The sequence below is a fragment of the Trichechus manatus genome, unplaced genomic scaffold (genome assembly GCF_000243295.1).
Source record: "Trichechus manatus latirostris isolate Lorelei unplaced genomic scaffold, TriManLat1.0 scaffold00054, whole genome shotgun sequence".
In the NCBI taxonomy this organism is placed as follows: Eukaryota; Metazoa; Chordata; class Mammalia; order Sirenia; family Trichechidae; genus Trichechus; species Trichechus manatus.
The window spans coordinates 13576609-13595061 of NW_004443990.1; the positions used below are offsets into that span (position 1 = coordinate 13576609).

At 51.2% G+C, this 18453-nt stretch overlaps 2 protein-coding genes across 3 annotated transcripts; one reads left to right on the top strand and one right to left on the bottom strand.

The window, feature by feature from the left end:
• Positions 1–872: 872 nt before the first annotated feature.
• Positions 873–10535, bottom strand: ABI3 (ABI family member 3). Of its 2 annotated transcripts, none has more exons than XM_023732784.1 (8): positions 10155–10535; positions 5293–5442; positions 4052–4228; positions 2696–2781; positions 2425–2520; positions 2091–2242; positions 1460–1597; positions 873–1094 (listed from the first exon to the last, which is right to left on the bottom strand). In XM_023732784.1, the coding sequence occupies exons 1-8, from the start codon at positions 10269–10271 to the stop codon at positions 907–909; spliced, it is 1104 nt and encodes a 367-aa protein (XP_023588552.1). In that variant the 5' UTR covers positions 10272–10535; the 3' UTR covers positions 873–906. The 2 variants fall into 2 exon arrangements, with proteins under 2 accessions (XP_023588552.1, XP_004378171.1); XM_004378114.2 differs by having other exon boundaries at positions 5275–5442.
• A 1686-nt stretch (positions 10536–12221) lies between these two features.
• GNGT2 (G protein subunit gamma transducin 2) lies at positions 12222–14844 on the top strand. The gene is made up of 3 exons (XM_023732788.1): positions 12222–12773; positions 13528–13633; positions 14063–14844. Exons 2-3 carry the CDS (start codon positions 13550–13552, stop codon positions 14186–14188), a joined length of 210 nt encoding a protein of 69 aa, XP_023588556.1. The 5' UTR covers positions 12222–12773; positions 13528–13549; the 3' UTR covers positions 14189–14844.
• The last annotated feature ends 3609 nt before the right edge of the window (positions 14845–18453 follow it).

The following is an 18453-nucleotide window of genomic DNA, read 5'->3' on the forward strand; positions in this document are numbered from 1 at the left end:
GGTGGTGGAATGAGGTAGCGCACCGTCCGGCTCCGGTCCCGCCATCCAGGACCTCGCAGCGTGAGACCATATCTCCTCGCCCGGCAGCCTCGTCTATGCAGCAAGAGACTAGGGACTTTACCGAAGTCGCCCCCGTGGGCTACGCCCTCCGCACCCCTTCTCCCGTATGGAACAGAAAGCCATGATGTTTTTAAGCAGAACCAGCGAAACCCAAGCTTCTCCCTCCTCTTTGGTGTTCAGAGCTATAAAGGAGGTGAAGGAGGAAGAGGTGACTGAGATCTCTTGCGCCGCAGTCTAAGGGGTGAGGGTGAAGGTGGTCTCTTCGCACAGAGCCCCCTTAAGGTGAGGGAGGTGGTCCCATTCTCGGGGGAGTGTCCAGCTGAAGGATCCAAGACAACACCTAAGGCACAGCAAGCCACAAAGCAAAAGAACAAGGTGCAGGTGACCACTGCAGAGGGGCATGGAGGTTAAGTGGAGAGAGGACTTAATGAGGACTGAGGAGGGTGAGGTGGGAGAACCATTGCTGCTAGGGGCAGCTGAAGGAGGCTCAATAATTAGCAGACGCTTGTAGAACTGGGATGGCTTAAATGCCTCCTCTTTCTGGATCGCAGCCTTTTGGGGCAACCATCAGGAGGTCAATCAAGGCTTTATTCAGACTTGGCACTTGCCGCTGGAAATCCTGCCTGCTTGATCTCTGCAGACAAGATCGTGAAAACTCCTTGGCTTCCAGTTCTTTCTCATCGGTAGCAGGTCTCTGGGTATCTCCTCTCTCTACCCCCCGGGACCCTTTTCCATGAGGGCACAGAACACATCTCATAGCCCAAAAGGTGGGCAGGCCTAGTCCAGCTGAGATGGTGGAGCTGGCTTTGACCCGGGGCTTACGAAGCTGGCATGGCAGAGCCTAGGTCACAGGCCTGGAGAGCCCCCCACCGTCGTCAGCAGCTCCACATAGTTCCCAGGGAAGAATCCAGTCCCATCTGAACTGACGCCCTCACACCAACCATCGGAGTAGCGGCGGGTGACACAGATGATGGTGCCCTCGGAGAAGGAGAGTTCATTGTCCTTCTGGCGAGTGTATGGGTACAGTGTCACCACTGCAAGGTGGGAGGAGAGGGTGCTGTGAGATGTGCCCCTGGCCCAAATGTTGGGTTCTAGGGAGCAATCTAGGGGAGGAAGCTGCAGGGAGCTGGGCAGGAGGTGTCTTCTCCTACACCCTCAGGACCCCTCCCCAGCTCGGCTCATATTCCATACCAGGCTCTCCCTCTCAGTTTGATTCAGAGAAGGCTCCTAGGTGAACATTGGCTCAGTGCATCAGAGAATATGTGCTGGTGGATGACAGGCTCAAATCTTTGTGGGGGCAGGGAGAATGCCTTTTGGCAGTGAAGAACGGGGGTCAGGGCTGCAGAGGCCAGAAGTGCCACCCAGGGGCTGGTGCCCTTCAGTTCCGGGTCTCAGGTACCTTTCTCCAAGTATGCAGCAGGGACCCAGTTGGGGTCATCAGGGCCAAAACCTGGGGGCGGTGGAGGCAGCAGACCCAATTCATCTACATCCAGGGGTGGAGGCAGGGGCAGATCCAGCGGCGGGGGCAGCTCAGGAGCTAGGAGGGAAAGCAGAAAGGCTACACTCACCCCAAGAAACTTCCTTGCTCAAGTGTAGGACCCGAGGATCCATTCATTTTTATATAATCTTCCTCTAGTCCTTGCCCACCCAGTTCCTCCCACAATGCCTCTAGGCACGTCGTGGGTGCTCAGTAAACACTGAAAGATTACATCAACAGTGCAAGGCAGTCAGACTGCCACTTATTAGCTGAGTGACCCTTGGGGCAAGTAACTTCACTCAACCTCTTGGCCTCAGCTTCTTCATCTGCTAAATGGGAGGGTAAAGCTCCTCTCAGGGTGTTAAGTTTAAATGAAAAAATGGATGAGGGCCAAGTATAAAGTTTATTTCCTCGGCCTCCTTTCCCGCCTGTTAACCTCCGCTTAGGATGAAGCGCTCACTGAACCGGGCCAGGTTTGATACTAGAAGGCTAGGGTGGGGAGGAGTATCCGGTGAGCAGGTGACTCGGGAGTTGAGAGGGTGGAGCTCCTTACCGGGTGGGGGCGGAGACAGGTCCTCCAGCGGAGGGGGCGGCAGGAAGACGTCGGCAGCTGGCGGGGGTGGGGCCATGGAGCCGGGAAGGGGCGGGGGTGGCGGGGCCGCCTGCCCCTTGGTCGTGGAGACACCACCGACCCCTTCGGCGCTGCTGAAGACCAGAGAAAGGGGCTGGGCTCTATTGCGGGCGCTTTCTCGGACTCGGCATCCCCCAACTGCCCGGCTCCCTGACTCTGCCCTGGCGGTTCCGAGCGGTCGCGACCCCATTAGTCACCATGACAATGGGCAGGTGGCCCCTCTCAAGCACCCACCACCCAGCCTGGTAGGGCTCACCCGGCCGAGGTCAGGGACGAGGCGGACGAGGCGGCAGAGAGGTGGCCGTCGGGCATCACCGGGAGATGCACGGGCTCGGGGATCCGGGGCGGCCTCCTGGGGGTGGAGGGAAGGACTGTGAAGGGGGGAGGCGTCTGCGAGCAGGGAGGGGTGCAGTGGGTGGGGGGGAGAGGAAGTTTGGCGCCGGGCATTGGGGCGCAGATGCGGCAGTGGAGTGTCAGGATCGGAAGAGGACTGGGCCACGTTGGTTTGGATCCCGGCGAAGCCTCACCCCAGGGTGGCGGAAGCTGGTGTGGCAGGCGCCTTGATGCTCTTGCGAGACAGGGTCCCGGTCCGCGACAGTTGCGTGCTCAGGTCCTGTGAGGTGGGGGGGGGGGGGGGGGGGGGGGGGGGGGCCCTCTTTTCCCAGGGGGCCCCCTAGCCCCCACCCTCATCCCAGAGAGGAAACGGGTGAGGGAGTGAAGAGAACTCAGAGGAGACAGCAAGTTCCCATTTCCACTTTCCAGCCCACTACCCCCCGGTCTCGCTCGTGGCCTGGGCCCTGGGCCTCAAGCTGCTGCAGCCCTGGACGACAGAAACCTCGGGGCGCAGACACGGTCTGGTGGCCACTTCCTCTGCAGAACCGCAGCGGGCTGAGCGGGGCCCACCACTCCTGCCCCCTCCTCAAACCGTCTCGGAGCCCAGGGAGCTGCAGGCCGGGCCTGGTGGTCCTGAACTATGATTAGACTCCCACCCCAGCTTCCTGAGGGGAGGGGGCACAGCACACTTAGAAGTATCCCAGCTGTCATTTCTGCAGACCGGTGGGACTGGCTTTGGGGAACTGAGGGCAGAGAGGAGCAGGTACTAGGACACTTGGAGTGTAAAATGTCACATGTCACTGATGGGGGTTCCCCTTCTTTGAGGGTGGGTGCACGGAGAATGATATTCTCTGTTTGCTATGCTTCACTAGGAACAAGACAAAAAGAACTTGAGCTGAAGCATAAAAAAATTTAATGGAGACTAGAAACTTACTGGTGGGAAGGCACGGTGAGGGGAGGAAGGAGTGTAGGTTCTCATCGAAGGTGGACTGTGGACACGGGAACTGACAAAATGGAATGGGGGGATGTGCCCTCTCCCAGCTCTCAGGAGATGGGCTGAAAAGAAAATGCCAGAGTCGTGTGCTCACCTTTTCCTACATCCCCTTTGAGTGGCTGCATCCTGCCCCTTCCCACCCACAGCAGCTCTGGGGTGATTGCTCAGTGCGGTGACCTCAAACCCCAGACAGAGGAAGTTACTGTTCTCATGTGGCTGGGAAGCCGTTCTCATGCACACCCTGACATCCTTCCAGGCCCCTCTTCCCCTTCACACCCAGCACCCACAGTGGACGGGGGAGGAGGGCCTCAGGATGTCACACTGAGCAGATCGTCTTATACAGGGTAAAGGCCAGTGATGGAGGGAGGGGGTCATGGGAAGATGAGAGAATTTGCGGAGGGGGAAGGAGTCTCAGAGCAATGGCTTCAGAGAATGGGAAAAGAAAGGAGCTGCAGGTTGGGACAAGAACAGGGATGTGGAAGAGACCTGGGCAGCTGGAGAGAAGGGAGACAGGAGAGGGAGGATGTGGGGAAAGAGGAGGGGCCCCTTTCTCTACCTTGATCCCATGGCCAATGTCATCCAGGCAGCCAAAATTGAGGGGTTTCCTGTAGTAAGGTGTGAGAGGGGGCAGGCTGTCAGGGGCGATGATCTTCTGGCCTGGGGGCAGCTGCTGGACAGCAGCCAAGGTGCCGATCTCCCTGCGCGCCACCTTCTCCATGTGCATGTTCACCATCTGCGTGACAGAGTTGGGAGTGGCAATGGGGCATCTTTCCAATAGAGACTTTAGGGTGGGGATAGGGACCATGGGAGGCAGTGAGTTCCAGAGAGAGAGTGAGCTTTGTCCCCAAGGCTACAGAGCAATTGGGAAAAGAGTAGCAGGGGAGGATGGAGCCACTTTGGAGCAACTTCCTGGTGGAAGGGAATGAAGGTTATTATTAGCTGAGCAGGAACAGGAGGAAAAGAGAAAATAAAATCCCTGGGGAAGCTGGGAAGAGACTAGAGGACCGGGCTGGCTCAGAAGAAGAAGGGGGTGAAGTGGAGGTGGCAGAGGATCTTCCTGGATCAGATCTCTTCTTTAAGGGACAAATGAATGAATGAACTTCCTCTTGGGATGTTCTGTGGAGAAACAGCATTGAGAGGGCAGGGACTCTAGTTTGGTAGGGTGAGAGGAGAAGGCTTGCCCCACGCACTGAACATGTGGCTGATGCACAGGCCAGAGCCAAATGTGTAACTGATCTGTGTGTGTACTTAATGGGGCAATTCCTCGGTCAAGGATCCAGGAAGGAAGGAGGAGGGTGTGTATGCTAGAAGGGCGGGGGGCACTGTGTGGTGGTGGCCGTGCTTCCAGGGCTGACGATGTCCTTGCCAAGAAAGCACACGGGCTCTAGGACATTTCTCAAGTCACTGTCTTCAGATGGAAACAGGGTCCATTCACCATTTTCCTGTACTGTGCAGCCCCTGTGATTGGTAGAGCCAATTTTCTAACTGCAGGGTACAATTCACAGAAAGAAAAAACCCTGCCTTCAGGTCGCTGTAAGTCAGAACCGACTTGACAGCACATAACAACAAGGAGCTCCTAGTCAGATGGACAGCAAGACCTACCACAAACACAAAGCCACAGAGATAAGGGGGCTCCAAAAGCGTGGGAAGTGTCAGCCTTCTGTGGTAGTCAGGCCTTTGGCCATGGAGGAAGGCAGGGAGAGACTTCTGCTGGAGAAAATGTCCGAATGGGGCTGAAGAGCCAGGGGCTGATGCAGGAAGCCTTCCTGTACCCCTTACCTGGCCCAGGGTGCTGACACGGGCTTCCACCTGGCGCAGCGCGGCTGCCTGCAGGTCCAACATGCGCAGAGTGTGGCCGGCCAGGTTGCCCACCTGGTAGGCCACACTGGCCAGTGCCTGGGTGGTGAAGGCCATGGTCTCTTCCAGTGCCTTCCGCTTGTCTGTGGTCTGAAACACACACAGCCCTGGCCTGAGGCCAGCGTATTTCCCTGGGTCCTTGGCAGGGTGCGATGGGGTGGGAGGAGACATAGGGAAGGCAGGGGCTGAATTGGGAGGAAGATGCAGCAGCCTTTAGAGGTTTGAGGTAGTTTCCATAAGGATCATGTTGTAGCAAGAGGGATTTAAATGACATTTGGAAAGCAAATCTGCAGTCCTGGGGAATGTGTGCAATGGGAGGAAAGATAGCCCCTCTCAAATGGCCTGGCTGGGGATGGAGTTGAGATGGCCCTGCCGCTTTTCTGGGGAACTGAGTAACGAGCTGTCCTGTTAGGGGATAAGGGATGACTAGAAGAAAGCGAAGAGGAAGAAAAAGCTGGATGGAGGGCACATTCTTAAACTTAAAAACAAAGAACCTGCTCCCTCCCCAGATCCAACCAGAATCCCCTAGGAGTGAGACCAAGGAATCTGCCTTTAAAAGCTCCCCAGGTGACCCTTGTGCTCCTTGTTTAGCCCTAATCCATAGGTTAGTGTTTGGGAACCAATGATCTGGTCCATTTTACAGATAAGGAAACTGAGTCCTAGAGGGGAGTGTCTTCATTCATTCCCTCCAATAGCTTCCCAATACACTGAGAATAAAATCTAAACTTCTAACCATGGCCTCCCCACAAAGTCTGGCCCCTGCCTTTCTCTCTACTCTCATCCTCAGTAATTTCTCCTCTCACTTACTCCCGTCTAGCCACACTGGCCATTGTGACTGGAACAAGCTAAGATTGTTTCTACCTCAGGGCCTTTGCACTTGCTATACCTTTTTCTAGAATCCTTATATTAGATCCCAGTTCCTCAGAGACACCTTCCTTCACCACCCTATTTAAAATTTCCCCCACCCACCCTGTATTCAATCTCTATTGTTACCCTGTTTTCTTTTATTTGTGGCACTTAGCACTATCAGAAATTCTCTTTTTACTCTTTTATTATCTATTCCTCTCTCTCCCCACTAAAATGTAAGTGCCATGAGGACAGGGAACTTACTGGTTTTATTCTGTTTCCTAAGGACCTGGAATAGTGCCTGACACACAAAGACACTTAATAAATATGCGTGTGGGAATTAATTAATGGACTGAATGAGAATCCAGGCACTTCCTGGGCGTCTTCCTACTGCATGTCAGGCACCGTGCCAAGCTCTGGCTGGAGTTGTACTGCCAGTCAGTGGTAGAGGGCTAGGCAAGGGAGTGGTTGAAGACCAAACTTCTTGGGTCTTCTGGTTCCTCAGGCTGATTCCTCATCTCAGCCAGGCTTGGGTCATGGAATTGCTGTCCTCTAACAGGCACCTTTTTCCCCAGGGGCAGGAGGGCAAGGCTAGCAGACTGACAGGCAAGGCTGCATACTGGGGTCTCTTTGCTGGGGCCCTCGGGTGCCCTACAGGACTTGTCAGTGGAGAGCAGGCCTAGAACTATCAGAGGAGGGTCCTGGGTGTCTCCAATGCTGCCTGAGCCAGACTGGGGCTAAGGGGTAGGCCCAGCCCCTCGTGGACAGCCCCTCCTGTGGTTCTCCCCTAGGCTTCCCTTCCTGCTGCTTTTTCTAACAGAAGAGATGCTCATTTGCATGTCCATTTATATGTCATCAGCATATGTAACCAAGAGCCTTAAAAAGGCAAAGAAATCAACCCAAACAAACAAAAAAAAACACCAAACAGATTGCCCTCAAGTAGATTCTGACTCATAGTGATCCTGTAGGACAGAGTAGAAATGCCTCATAGGGTTTCTAAGGCTGTAAATCTTTTCAGAAGTAGACTGCTGCATTTTTCTCCTACAGAGCCGATGGTAGGTTTGAACTGCCGACCTGTTAGCAGCCAAGTGTGTAACCACTGTGCCTTCAGGGCCCCTCAAAATCAGCCCAGCATGTTAAAACCAGATAGGATAGCAGAGCTTGTTCTAGTTCAGGGTCTTCCTTTAATAGGTGAGCTTTCTTAGCTCACCCCTAGGTTTCTTAGCACGCCCCTATTCTCCCATACTCCCCAGACTAGCATGTAGAATTGTCAGCCCAAACAGGAAAAGCAGCTGCTTGGGCCCAGCTCTGAGAGGCTAGAACCTGGACCCCCGCTGACCCCTGGCTTTGGTCTTGACCCAAAGTTAGGTCTAGGCAGAGAAGGGTCTGGGATCCATCTTCAAGGCTGACTACTTGTTCATATGCAAATAACCTTGTCTGTAAACTTGGTCGACCCTGACTTGAGGTCTCTGTTGAGCACAGATCTGAAATTGACGCCAGCTTGCCCTGTTCCCTGTGGGTTTCCTGACACCTGGTTGGGGGTGAAGGGGTAGAGGCTGTGAGAACCAGGCCTCATTAAGAGCAGTTCTGAAAAGTCATCCAAAGCTTTCCTAGGCATTTGCTCTCCAGACAGAGATCCTCAGAGAGGCCTGGAGAGCTAACTGGTGGTGTGGTCTAACAGTTAGTGTCCTACATGAAGGAAGTAGGAGTCCTGGGATTCCAACCTGGGTCAGGGCTCCCCATGCCCTGGGTGTCTTTGCAAGGGCTGCTCTACCTCTTTACAAGTGAGTTTTATTATCCATAATTTGCCTTTGAGCTCTGTAATTAATAACAATGATAGTAATGGTAATGGTAATAACTGCCATTTATCCTGCCCTTCTTAAGGGACAGGCACTGGGCTAGATGCTTTAATACACTATCACAATTAATCCAAGTAGACATCCCTTAAGGAAGGTGTAAGAATCACAGAGGGGAAACTTGCCACAGGTCTTGTAGTTGGTAGATGGCAAAACTGGACACGGGACTCGGGTCTTTGTGACCCCAAACCCTGTGTGCACACCATGTGTGCAAACAAAAGCCTACCCAGACACACGCTGAGATTTGCAGAAGGTATTGAAAGAATGGAACCAAACCAAAAACCAAACCAGTTACCGTGGAGTTGACTTGTCTCCGGGCAACCCCATGTATGTTAGAGTAGAACTGTGCTCCACAGGGTTTTCAGTGGGTGATTTTTCACGAGTAGATTGGTAGGCCTTTCTTCCGAGGTTTCACTGGGTGGACTCAAGCCTCCAACCTTTGTGTTGAGCGTGTTAACCATTCGCCCCACACAGGGACTCCTTGTTGATAGTAGGAGCATATCTTTCAGGGCTGGGAGAACAGAGCTGGTGTGTAACCTATGTTCTCTCATCTACAAGGCGGTCACTCACTGTCTACACAGACTGAAATTATACCTGGGGTAGCATTTTCAGCTGGAGATTTGGTAGGTGGACTCTGGAGTTGGATTTCTGGGTTCAAAATCAGGCTCTGCCACTATCTTGGAGACCTTGGGAAAGTGACTTGGTCTTTGCAAATCTCAGCTTCCTCATTTGTGAAACAGGATGGCATTACTTCCTAAAACTAGGGTGAGGACTAACTGAGGCAATGCAGGGAACATGCCTGGCCCCGAGCAAGGGCACAGAGCATTGTAAATGTTATTCGTATTGGCTCTCTTTAATCTGCCATTTTCTCATAAGCACTTGATCTTTTTTTCCAACATATTCTGTGCTAGGAGGTCCCTGTGCCTCTTCTCACAGTTGGGTTAGTCCAGGTTAGAAAAATGAAATTTTGTCCAAGTGGTAGGTTACACAAAGGGTTAAGCACTCAGAGACACCTCAGAAGAAAGGCCTGGAGATCTACTTCCAAAAAGTCACAGCCTCAAAAAATCCTATGGAGTGCAGTTCTAGTGTGCAACACATGGGGTTGCCATGAGTTGGAAATGACTTGACAGCGATTGGTTTGTTGTTGTTTTTTGTTTTTTTTGGTAACAGATTAAGCCTGTGACTCTTAAGGGAGCAGAGGAAACTGAGGACAGAGAGGGCCAATAAGTGTCTTAAAGGCATACAGCACGTCAGGGAGGGAGAATGATGGAGAGGAATGGGCTCGGCTTCAGAAGTCAGGGAGGCCTGGGCTGATGCCAACTCTGCTGCTTCCACACTGTATGACCTTGGACAAGTCACCTTACCTCCCTGAGCTGCTTTTTCTTCATCTATAAAATAGAAAAAATAATACTTGCCTCACTAGGCAGTTATGAGAATCAATGAAATAACAGAGGCGCTCAATAGTAGATCCAGGAATCTACGTTCTCAGTCCTGGGACAATCACACAATTTTAAAAAACTTCTAAAATTCCACATCCTCATCTTTTGCTGGTAGTCAGCTTCAGAAGTCATGTTGTCCATCCCCCTGCCTCTGTGTCAGCCCTCCCCTCTTTACCCCAGCCGAGTCTGACGTCTCTCAACTCTCCCTCAAGGTATCAGGGAAAGAACTCCACTCCTTCTTTCCCTTGTCCATCTCAAGTTCACCACCATAGTTGGAAAGTTCTGAAGTATCTCTTAAAGCCAGCCTGCAAAGGGAATGATGGTGCCACCAGTGCTCTGGGTTTGAGTGGGAGGGTAAGAGGGACCTGAAGCTCAGGTGAGGCTGGATGCCAGGATGGAATAGCTCTGGCCCAGGCCTCTCTGAGGCTCTGGGAAGGAGAAGCGGCACAGCGGTAGCTTGGGTGGCATGGGTTAGGGTTAGAGTTTTGGGGGCGGGGATGAAACCAAAGCCTGGCCTGGGAGGTTTCTCACACCAAGCCCAGCATGTCTGCTGAGCCCTCTCTGGCATCTGTCAGGCTGGCTCCCATGGCCCAGCCCTGGGGATGGGCTCTGGGGCCCCTCGCAGGGCTGGGGTGCCCTTGCCTGTGCCTGCCCCACCTACCTGAACATAGTTGTCCTCACAGTAATCGGCAACCCGCAGCAGGGCGCTGTGGTTGCCCTGCAGAGCCTCCCGGCCTGTGGGGATCTCAAACTCCTGCAGCTGCTGCAGCTCCGCCATGGCCCCCAGCTTCTGGCTGCTCCCCGGGGAGCCCGTTGGTTTTGAGCTTCACCCTGCCCTTGATTGGTTGCTTTGGCTTCCCTCCCTCTGACTGCTTTTGGTTTCCTCTGTGTGAGAGACCCAAACCTGCTTGCAAAAGGCAGGGAGGCTCATTCTGGGACAAGAGGAAGTCAGTCCCTGCTCCCTGGGCCTGTGCTTCTCTGTCCCCTGCCCAGAGGAAAGGGGAAGCCAGGGACCCCTTTAGGGGCCCAGCCCCTCAATCCTTCCCAGCAGAGGAAACCAAGGCCGGGGCAGCTGTGATTGCTCCCTAGTCCTGGAGAGGAAACTAGACGCTGGGGGGATGGGGTGGGAGACTGAGGAGGAAGGGGGCCGGCCTACTATGGGGGGTGGAGATGGATTTTCCACTCAGGGAAGGGGGAGGAAGGGCAGAGGGTGGGAGCTTCCTTGGGAAGCCAGAGGATGATTCACCAGGGGAGGGGGGTGTGGAGGGTGGATAGGCTATGGAGATGGGTCATGCTGGGGGGAACTTGGGGTGGCAGTGCCCCACCAATGGAAAACAATGATGCAGCAGCAAGAGGAATCAGGGTTAGCACAGGAAGGACACGCCAAGAGGGTCCCTGAGAAATGTTATCAAGCCTCTGAAGGGTTAAACCCATTGCAGTCCATTTGATTCTGACTCAGAGCGACCCTATAGGACAGAGCAGAATTGTTCCATAGGGTTTCCTAGGCTATGATCTTTATGAAAGCAGATCGCCCGGTCTTTCTTCCGAGGAGCAGCTGGTAGGCTCTAACCACTGACCTTTTGGTGAGCAGCCATGTGCTTAACCACTGCATCACCTGCTATACGTGCTCTGTGTTTAACGAAGGCAGGACAAGACGAAATTGACCAAATGTAGTGTGAGACTCAGATTAGACAACATGAAGGACTTGAATGTGAGAAGCACTAAGTTCAAATTCTAGATCAATGTATCCATTTTAGGAAGCAGCAGTGGACAGAGCACTGAGCTGGGCTTAGGAGGCATGGGCTCTACTTCACACATTAATAAGGGAGTTGGACTTGACGACCTTCAGGGTCCTGCCCTGGTCTCAGATTCTAAGATTTCACAGCTGTGAAGGGGACTTGGATCCTGGTGCAGGGGATGGTGAAGGCCAGGATGAGCCACAGGCCTTCTCCTCTCCCCTCCCAGTGTCCAGTCTGTCATCCTGGAGGCAGGAGAATGAAAGAACCCATCATCGACCTTTTTTCCCACCAGTTGCCATTGAGTCAACTCCTGGCGACCCCCTGTGTGTCAGTGTAGAACTGGGTTCCATAGGGTTCTCAGTGGCTGATTTTTCAGAAGTAGATCGCCAGACCTTTCTTCTGAGGTGCCTTAGGATTCAAACCTCCAACTTTTCAGTTAGCAGCAGGCGTGTTAACTGTTTGCACCACCCAGAGGCTGCATCTTGGTCCCTTAAGGCACCTGCTGTGTGAGAGGGTCCCTTTGCTCAGTGTCTATTAAAAGACATAGCCCTCCAGTGGCCCTAGGAGGAGACAAGAGAAAGACCAGTATGTGGGCCCTGTGCTGGGGACTGTCCTAAGGGAGACCCACACTCAGGGGTCAGAGGGAGGTGAGGCGGCAAAGCAGCAGGGACATAGGCGTTAGAGGCAACCGCCGCCCCAAGTGTGAACTGGCACAGCGCGTAGGTGAGAGTACATCTTTAGTGAATGAGTGAATGAAGGCTGAGCTAAGAGAACCTTGTAAGGTGATATTTCGGGCGTCCAAAGGAGCACACGAAGGCTTCATGGATGAAGGAAATAAGGAGCTGGTATAGGACTTGCCTCATTGGGAAGAACAACCTCAGCATAGCCTCAGAGGTGAAGAGGGGAGGGCTTAGGAGTGAAGGCAGGAGGAGGGGAACCTGTAGAGCTGGAGGGTAGGGTTTGGGGAAATGGGGCTGGTGGGGGCTCTGACAGGTCCCTGGGTGGGGCAAGCAGTTTGCACTTGCCTATTAATCAAAAGGCTGACGGTTTGAACCCACCCAGCAGCACCATGGGAGAAGGTCCTGGCAATCTGCTTTTGTAAAAATTATAGCTTAGGAAACCCTAGGAAGCAGTTTTAGTCTATAACACACAAGGTCATCATGAGTTGGAATTGACTAGATGGCAAGGGGTGGGGGCTCTGAACCAGGGACATACTGAAGGCAGTGGTGGCTGATGCAGGGGGCAGGGTGATAAAAAGATGGGCTAGAGTCAGAAAGATTGGCGGTGGCCTCTGTTTCCTAGCTTACAGTGGGAAAGACATCAGCATCTCTGCTCCGGTGCCAGGGAGGGCTTGGGGGCTCAGGTGGTGGATGGGCTTAGAACCTTGAGCCTCTGATCAGCTTAGGCATCAGAGCTTTGGCTTCCAGACCATCTGCTTTATCTGAAGATTTTCGGCTGGTGAGGAAGAGCTAGGAGGCTCAAACACCATCTTGTCTGGGTCCAGCACAAGTAGCTTGGAAGTGCACTCTCCTTCCTGGCAGGTGAGAGGGGCTGAGGTTGCACTGGGCTGGGATGTAGTCTTGAGGTTAGGCCCTAGGCAGGCCTTAGTGATAACTCTGTAATAATAATGATGATAATAATAATACCAGTAATAATAATAATAATAAATGTATTAAGTGCTCGTTATGTGCCGGGTAGTGAACTAAAATAGTTATATGCATTTTTTTTTTTTAGTGTTTGTAATAATCATGTGATAGCTGCTATTACTATATTACACCCATTTTGCAGATGGGAAAACTAAGTAAGACTCAGGAAGGTTGAGTGACTTGCTTAAGGCCACACAGTGAAGGGGGCACCGGAGCTGAGATCACAACTAGAGTCTGGCAGGCTCCAGAGCCCATTCTCTTAAGCACTAGGGTATACTCTCCCCTGCCAGGACCTGGGGACAAAAAAGAAAACTTCTACCCCAGTCATTGTATGGAACACTAACTTTGCTTTCCAAATCTTCCTTACTGAGAGAAATTTCTTCTCTCTTCCTTTTCTATGCTCTGGGTTCCTGTTTCCTCCTTAGACAGGTTGTCAAGGGCAAAGATTATGCCTCCTCCTCCATTAGACTAGATGCTTCCTACTCTTCACAGTGAGACCTGGCGGGATGTAATGACTATATGTTGAGTGATGAGGATCCTGAACTGGGGGATATAGCAGGGAAGAAGATACAAGTTGGGGTGTGGAGAGTGCAGAGGAGGGATCTGGGGGAGCTGAGGGAGTTATAATCCCATTGCTGAATCCTTTCAGGATCAGGTCTCTCTAAGGCAGGATGGCCCAGGATCTCAGCGAGAAGGAGCTACTGAAGATGGAGGTAGAGCAGTTGAAGAAGGAAGTGAGGAACACAAGAGCTCCGGTGAGCCTCCTCTTTTCCTCCCCACTCTCTTCTCCATCCCTTCCTGTTCCTGATGGGATCTGGGGCATAAGGGAGGAAGTGGTGGAACCTTTGCAGGGTGCTAGAAGGAGCAGGAGGTGCTCTGGGATGGGGTAGGGAGAAGAAGGAGGCTGAGGCTTGACCCCATGGAGATGCCACACTTTTCTGAGCACAGGAGAGAGCCTCAGAGCCTTGGGAAGCTCAGCGTGTTCAGCCCCAGCTCTGGGCTGGGCATAGCAAAACACCTCACTAAGGTAAGAGTCAGATTTTGTGAGTTAGGGTCAAGGAACTCACACCCCTCTCACACCTGCCTATCCCCTTCATCTTTGTCCTCTCTGGCTTCTTGGGACTCACCGTGTCATGAATCCTGAGAAAAAATGAGGGCTGTATCCATATTATGTTTCCTCACAGATTTCCAAGACAGGAAAAGAAATCAAGGATTTTGTGGAAGCCCAAGCAGGAAATGATCCTCTTCTCAAAGGCATCCCTGAAGACCAGAATCCCTTCAAGGAGAAAGGCACCTGTGTGATAAACTGACGGCACTGAGGCCCCTTGCCCTGAACGCCTGTCTCTCCTCAGCCGCACTCCTCACCCAGAGCCATCCCAGCACAGACCTCCAGGGAACCAGTGACTCTTCACCTTGTTTGCACCTCCTCAGAACCCTGCCACAGACCTCTCAGTCACAGGAGTAAAGACATCTGGCTGAATGCAACGTGAATCTATTCCCTAATCTCATTTTCAACTCTTTTCTCCCATCTTCTCCTCTACCTGCTGGGTCACTGCTAGCCCCACTTGGAATCATTCTTCACTGGCTTAGCAGTTGGCACCATATGTGGTGGGGCCTGAAGAGCCTGTGATACCCTAAGACTCCAGAGGGCAGTCCTGACGAAACACCTACTTCTCTTTAGAATCAGTCCCATTTTTTCCCCTCACTCTCTTCCTGGTAAAAACGGTTTCCACATTAGAGTAGTTTGGAGGCCAGGGCTGCAGGTGGTTGCTTTTCTCCCATCTCATGTCCTATCCTATGGTCCTTCTCCTAGTTGTTTAGATCCCCCAGATGGCCTGATGACAAAAAGAGTTTGAAAGTCACGACTTCCTGATTTATTTAATATCACTGGGTGCCTATTATGTTCTGGGCACTAGGAATGGAAGATTGCACAAGACTAACAGGTTTCTACTCCCATGGAATTTAGCCAAGAAGACATGAAACAAGCAATTTACTATTAAGTCAATAGGTGCTACTAGAGGGAAAATCAAGGGTGGTGTGGGGACAGACAGTAGACAGCAGCTATCCTTGTTAGGTGGGGAGGGGGTCAGGAAGAGTTTCTTGGAAGAAGTGACTTTTAAGTTGATACTTGAAGAGGGACAAGCTGAGGAACGCAAGGAGGGAAGACCTCCAGATGGAGGCAAAAGCACGTGCAAATCCTGGAGGTGACTGAAAGTGTGGTACACTCAGGGCAGCAGGCAAGGTCAATGTGAACTGTTGCGTGCTGGTAAGGTGAGGGTGAGGGAGAGATAGGGAGTGAGAATACATGAGGCTGGAGAGGGTGATGGAGGTCAAGTCTTGATGGACCTTGTGGTAAACTCAGTTCAGGGCCTTCTTCTCATCCTAAGGACAATAGGAAGCATATGAAGGTATTTTAGCAGCAAAGGGACAGGCTTCAGTTAGCATTTTTACCCAATTTTTTAGCATATCACGGAGGGAGGATGGACCCTGCTAAGGGCTAAGGGAACAGTGATGGATGAGACTGATTCTTGGTCTTGTCATCAAGGAAATTACTGTCTGAAGGAGACGCAGAAGAACAGACAGTCATAATGCATTGTGCTCAGTGCAGTGCCAGAGAGGTCTGCATGGGGTATGATGGGAGCCCGTAGGAGGATGTGTGTTGTATCCTGGGAGGGAGGACAGAAAAGGCTTCTAGAAGGAGGTGATGTCTGAGTTGAGTCTTCAGGGTTAAGTCATAACTGGATGAACGGAAAGGGTAGTATAAACAGGGATATGAGTGTGAGGAGAAAAAGAAACATGGTTTGAATGGAAACACCAATCGGTCTGGAGGTGATGGACGGTAAAGAGGGAGGCCTAGATCCTTAGGACGGGCAGCTGCAGAGGGATGGGGTTGGAGACGATCAGGTCAGAGAGGTCTAGTTTGCTGTACGAAACAACCTTATCCACTGAAGGGTTTTAATCAGGGAGTGACTTGGTAATGTTTGTGTTTAGAAGAAAATTTGCATTGTGACAAAGGGAAAAGAGTAGGGACAGGGAGACAGATAAGGAGGTGGTTGTTAGATCAGGAGAGAGGTAAGAAAGGCCCCAGTTTGGATGGTGGCCATAAATCTAGAGATGGGGGATGGGTTGAAGAATTCTTGGGGAAATAAAGTTTTTAGATCTTGACAACTCATTGAGTGAGGGGTGCGGAAGAGGGAGTTGTCAGGGTTGACTCCACGTTCCTACCTTGGGGGAATTTACTAGACAGGACTGAAAGTAAGTATCTGGAAACAACCCTAACATACTACAGTGATATTAGGTATAGCTGCTAACTCTCTCAGCCTCCCCTCCCCAGCAGGAGACAACTCAAAGCCACATCTTGAGTAGTGGATTCCAGCTCCTAGCCTGAGTCTAGGGATGAGAATATAGGCCACTGTGCACTGCCCTCTGCTGGTGACTCTGGGGAGGGACAACACACTGTAGGCTCTCTACTTTCCCAAAAATGCGGTCCCTAGGGTCCTAATGAACCCCGGTGGCGCAGAGGATAAGCACTCGGCTGCTAACCGAAAGGTCGGTTGTTCAAACCTACTAGCCGCTCCGTGGGAGAAAGTTGTGGCAGTCTGCTTCCAAAAGATTTACAGCCTTGGAAACCCTATGAAGCAGTTCTACTCTGTCCTACAGGGTCTCTGAATCAGAATCAACTCCATGGCAACGGGTAGGGAGGGTCCCTTCACCAGAATAAAATTATTGAAAGGGGATCTGCAGACTGTTGTAAGGAGAAGAGAGAAGATCTCCCCTGAGCTAAAGGGGATGGAAAGTGTAGAGGAGAAGGAAATGTGGAGGGCAAAGAGAGGGTCTCAGAGAAGCTGGAGCTAGGAAGGGAAGGATAGGGTCCATGGTGGTGAGCTCATAGGCTTCCAATTCTCTAGGCTAGAATTTTACAAACTGTTGGTTGAGACCACGCTGGGTCATGAAATCAATTTAGTAGGTTGTGGCCAGCTTAAAAACATAAACACACACACACACACACAATAGAAAATATTCGTGTGTAGCTTTCCTTGCGGGGGCATCAGGGGTTCAGTGGTAGAATTTTCACCTTCCATGAGGGAGATCTGGGTTCAATTCCAGCCAACGTACCTCAAGCACAGCCACCACCCATGAGTCATTGGAGGCTTCCATGGTCTATGATGCTGAACCAGCAAAGCTTCCAGTCTAAGGTGGACTAGGAAGAAAGGCCTGGTGATCGACTTCCGAAATGGCTGACTTGACAACAGCTAACAAGCTTTACATATAGTAAGGATAATACAGTTTCTTAAACCTTTTGTTTCAGTTTTATGTCTGTGCGTGTATGTGTGTACTGGGTTGTGATGTAAAATATATTTCTAACTAAAGGTCTTGGTATAAACAAACAAAACCCCATGAAAGCCACTGAAGAAATGATGGAAGAGGTCATGGTGAGAGAAGTCCTGAGCTGGGAGTGAGAGTTCACAGTAGAATGAAACCTCAGAGTGGAAAGGCAAGATGGCTTTGTGAAGCCCGACCTCCACCTCAGTGCAGAAATCTCCCTACACCCCCAACTGACAAAGACCTTTGCACCTCCTTGGAACACTTCCAGGCGCCAGAAACGCAGTATTTCTTAGCCTTTTCCATTGAAGGACAGCTTAAATTCTTAGAAAGTTCTTCCTATTTGCCCCTCTAACTTCCACCCACAAATTCTCATTCTCTGCCTCTGTTGCAATCTGGGCTAGGCACAACCAAGCAAATAAATTAAGGCAGTATCTTGTGTCGGCTAAGTTTTTCTTTCTCCCCTCTCTCATATGAGCATTTATGCTTTTCACAAGTATATGAGCTTTCATAGTCTTCACCATCCTGGTTGTTCTTCTAGAAATTACCATTATTGAGCATACCATGGATCAGGTGCCTAGATAAGGATTTACACTATTTTAATGAATCCTCACAACCTTCTTGTGCAAGAGGCACCATTGTATCATTTTACCAATAAAATTGACTCAGAAATTTTTAACTGTTTTGTCCAAGTGCACCTAGCCAATTTCTGGCAGGATAAAATTTATCCTGTGTGACATCTGGAACTGAACATGACCCTCTGAATGTGGCTCAACTGGCTCAGAGTAGAGAAACTTTCTCTTGTCTCTCTGTAAACAAACTTTCATCTCGGAATTCTCATCTGTGACCAGGGCAGAATCATCTCTCTAGATATTTTCTGATCTTGAGAAACAGAACACATTTTCAGAATAGTATATACAACGTAAATATGCATTTTAACAAACTATTGTAAAGTCGACATCTATGTATCCTTCACCCTGGTCAAGAAATACACAAGTACCAGCACCCCCAGCAGACCCCTGCTGGCCCCTTTGCAACCACAGCCCCCTCCTTTCCCCAGAGGTACTCTGTAACCTAACTTGGTAATCATTTCCTTGCTTTGCCTGATGGTTTAATCATCTAAGTTTGCAGCTCTAAATAATATACAGCAGTTAGATTTGCCTATTTTGGAACTTTATATAAATGGAATCATACATGATTTATTCTTTCGTGTCTATCTTCTGCTTTAGCTCAGTACTTTTTTTTTTTTTTT

Bases quoted from the DNA above. Each gene is read 5' to 3' on its own strand.
- ABI3 (XM_004378114.2), bottom strand. From the start codon at position 10,271: ATGGCGGAGCTGCAGCAGCTGCAGGAGTTTGAGATCCCCACAGGCCGG. The intron at 5,443-10,154 runs GTAGGTGGGGCA...TGTGTGTTTCAG, and splicing joins GTGAGGACAACTATGTTCAG to ACCACAGACAAGCGGAAGGC. The intron at 2,782-4,051 runs GTAGAGAAAGGG...CCCACCTCACAG, and splicing joins ACATTGGCCATGGGATCAAG to GACCTGAGCACGCAACTGTC.
- GNGT2 (XM_023732788.1), top strand. From the start codon at position 13,550: ATGGCCCAGGATCTCAGCGAGAAGGAGCTACTGAAGATGGAGGTAGAG. The intron at 13,634-14,062 runs GTGAGCCTCCTC...GTTTCCTCACAG, and splicing joins TGAGGAACACAAGAGCTCCG to ATTTCCAAGACAGGAAAAGA.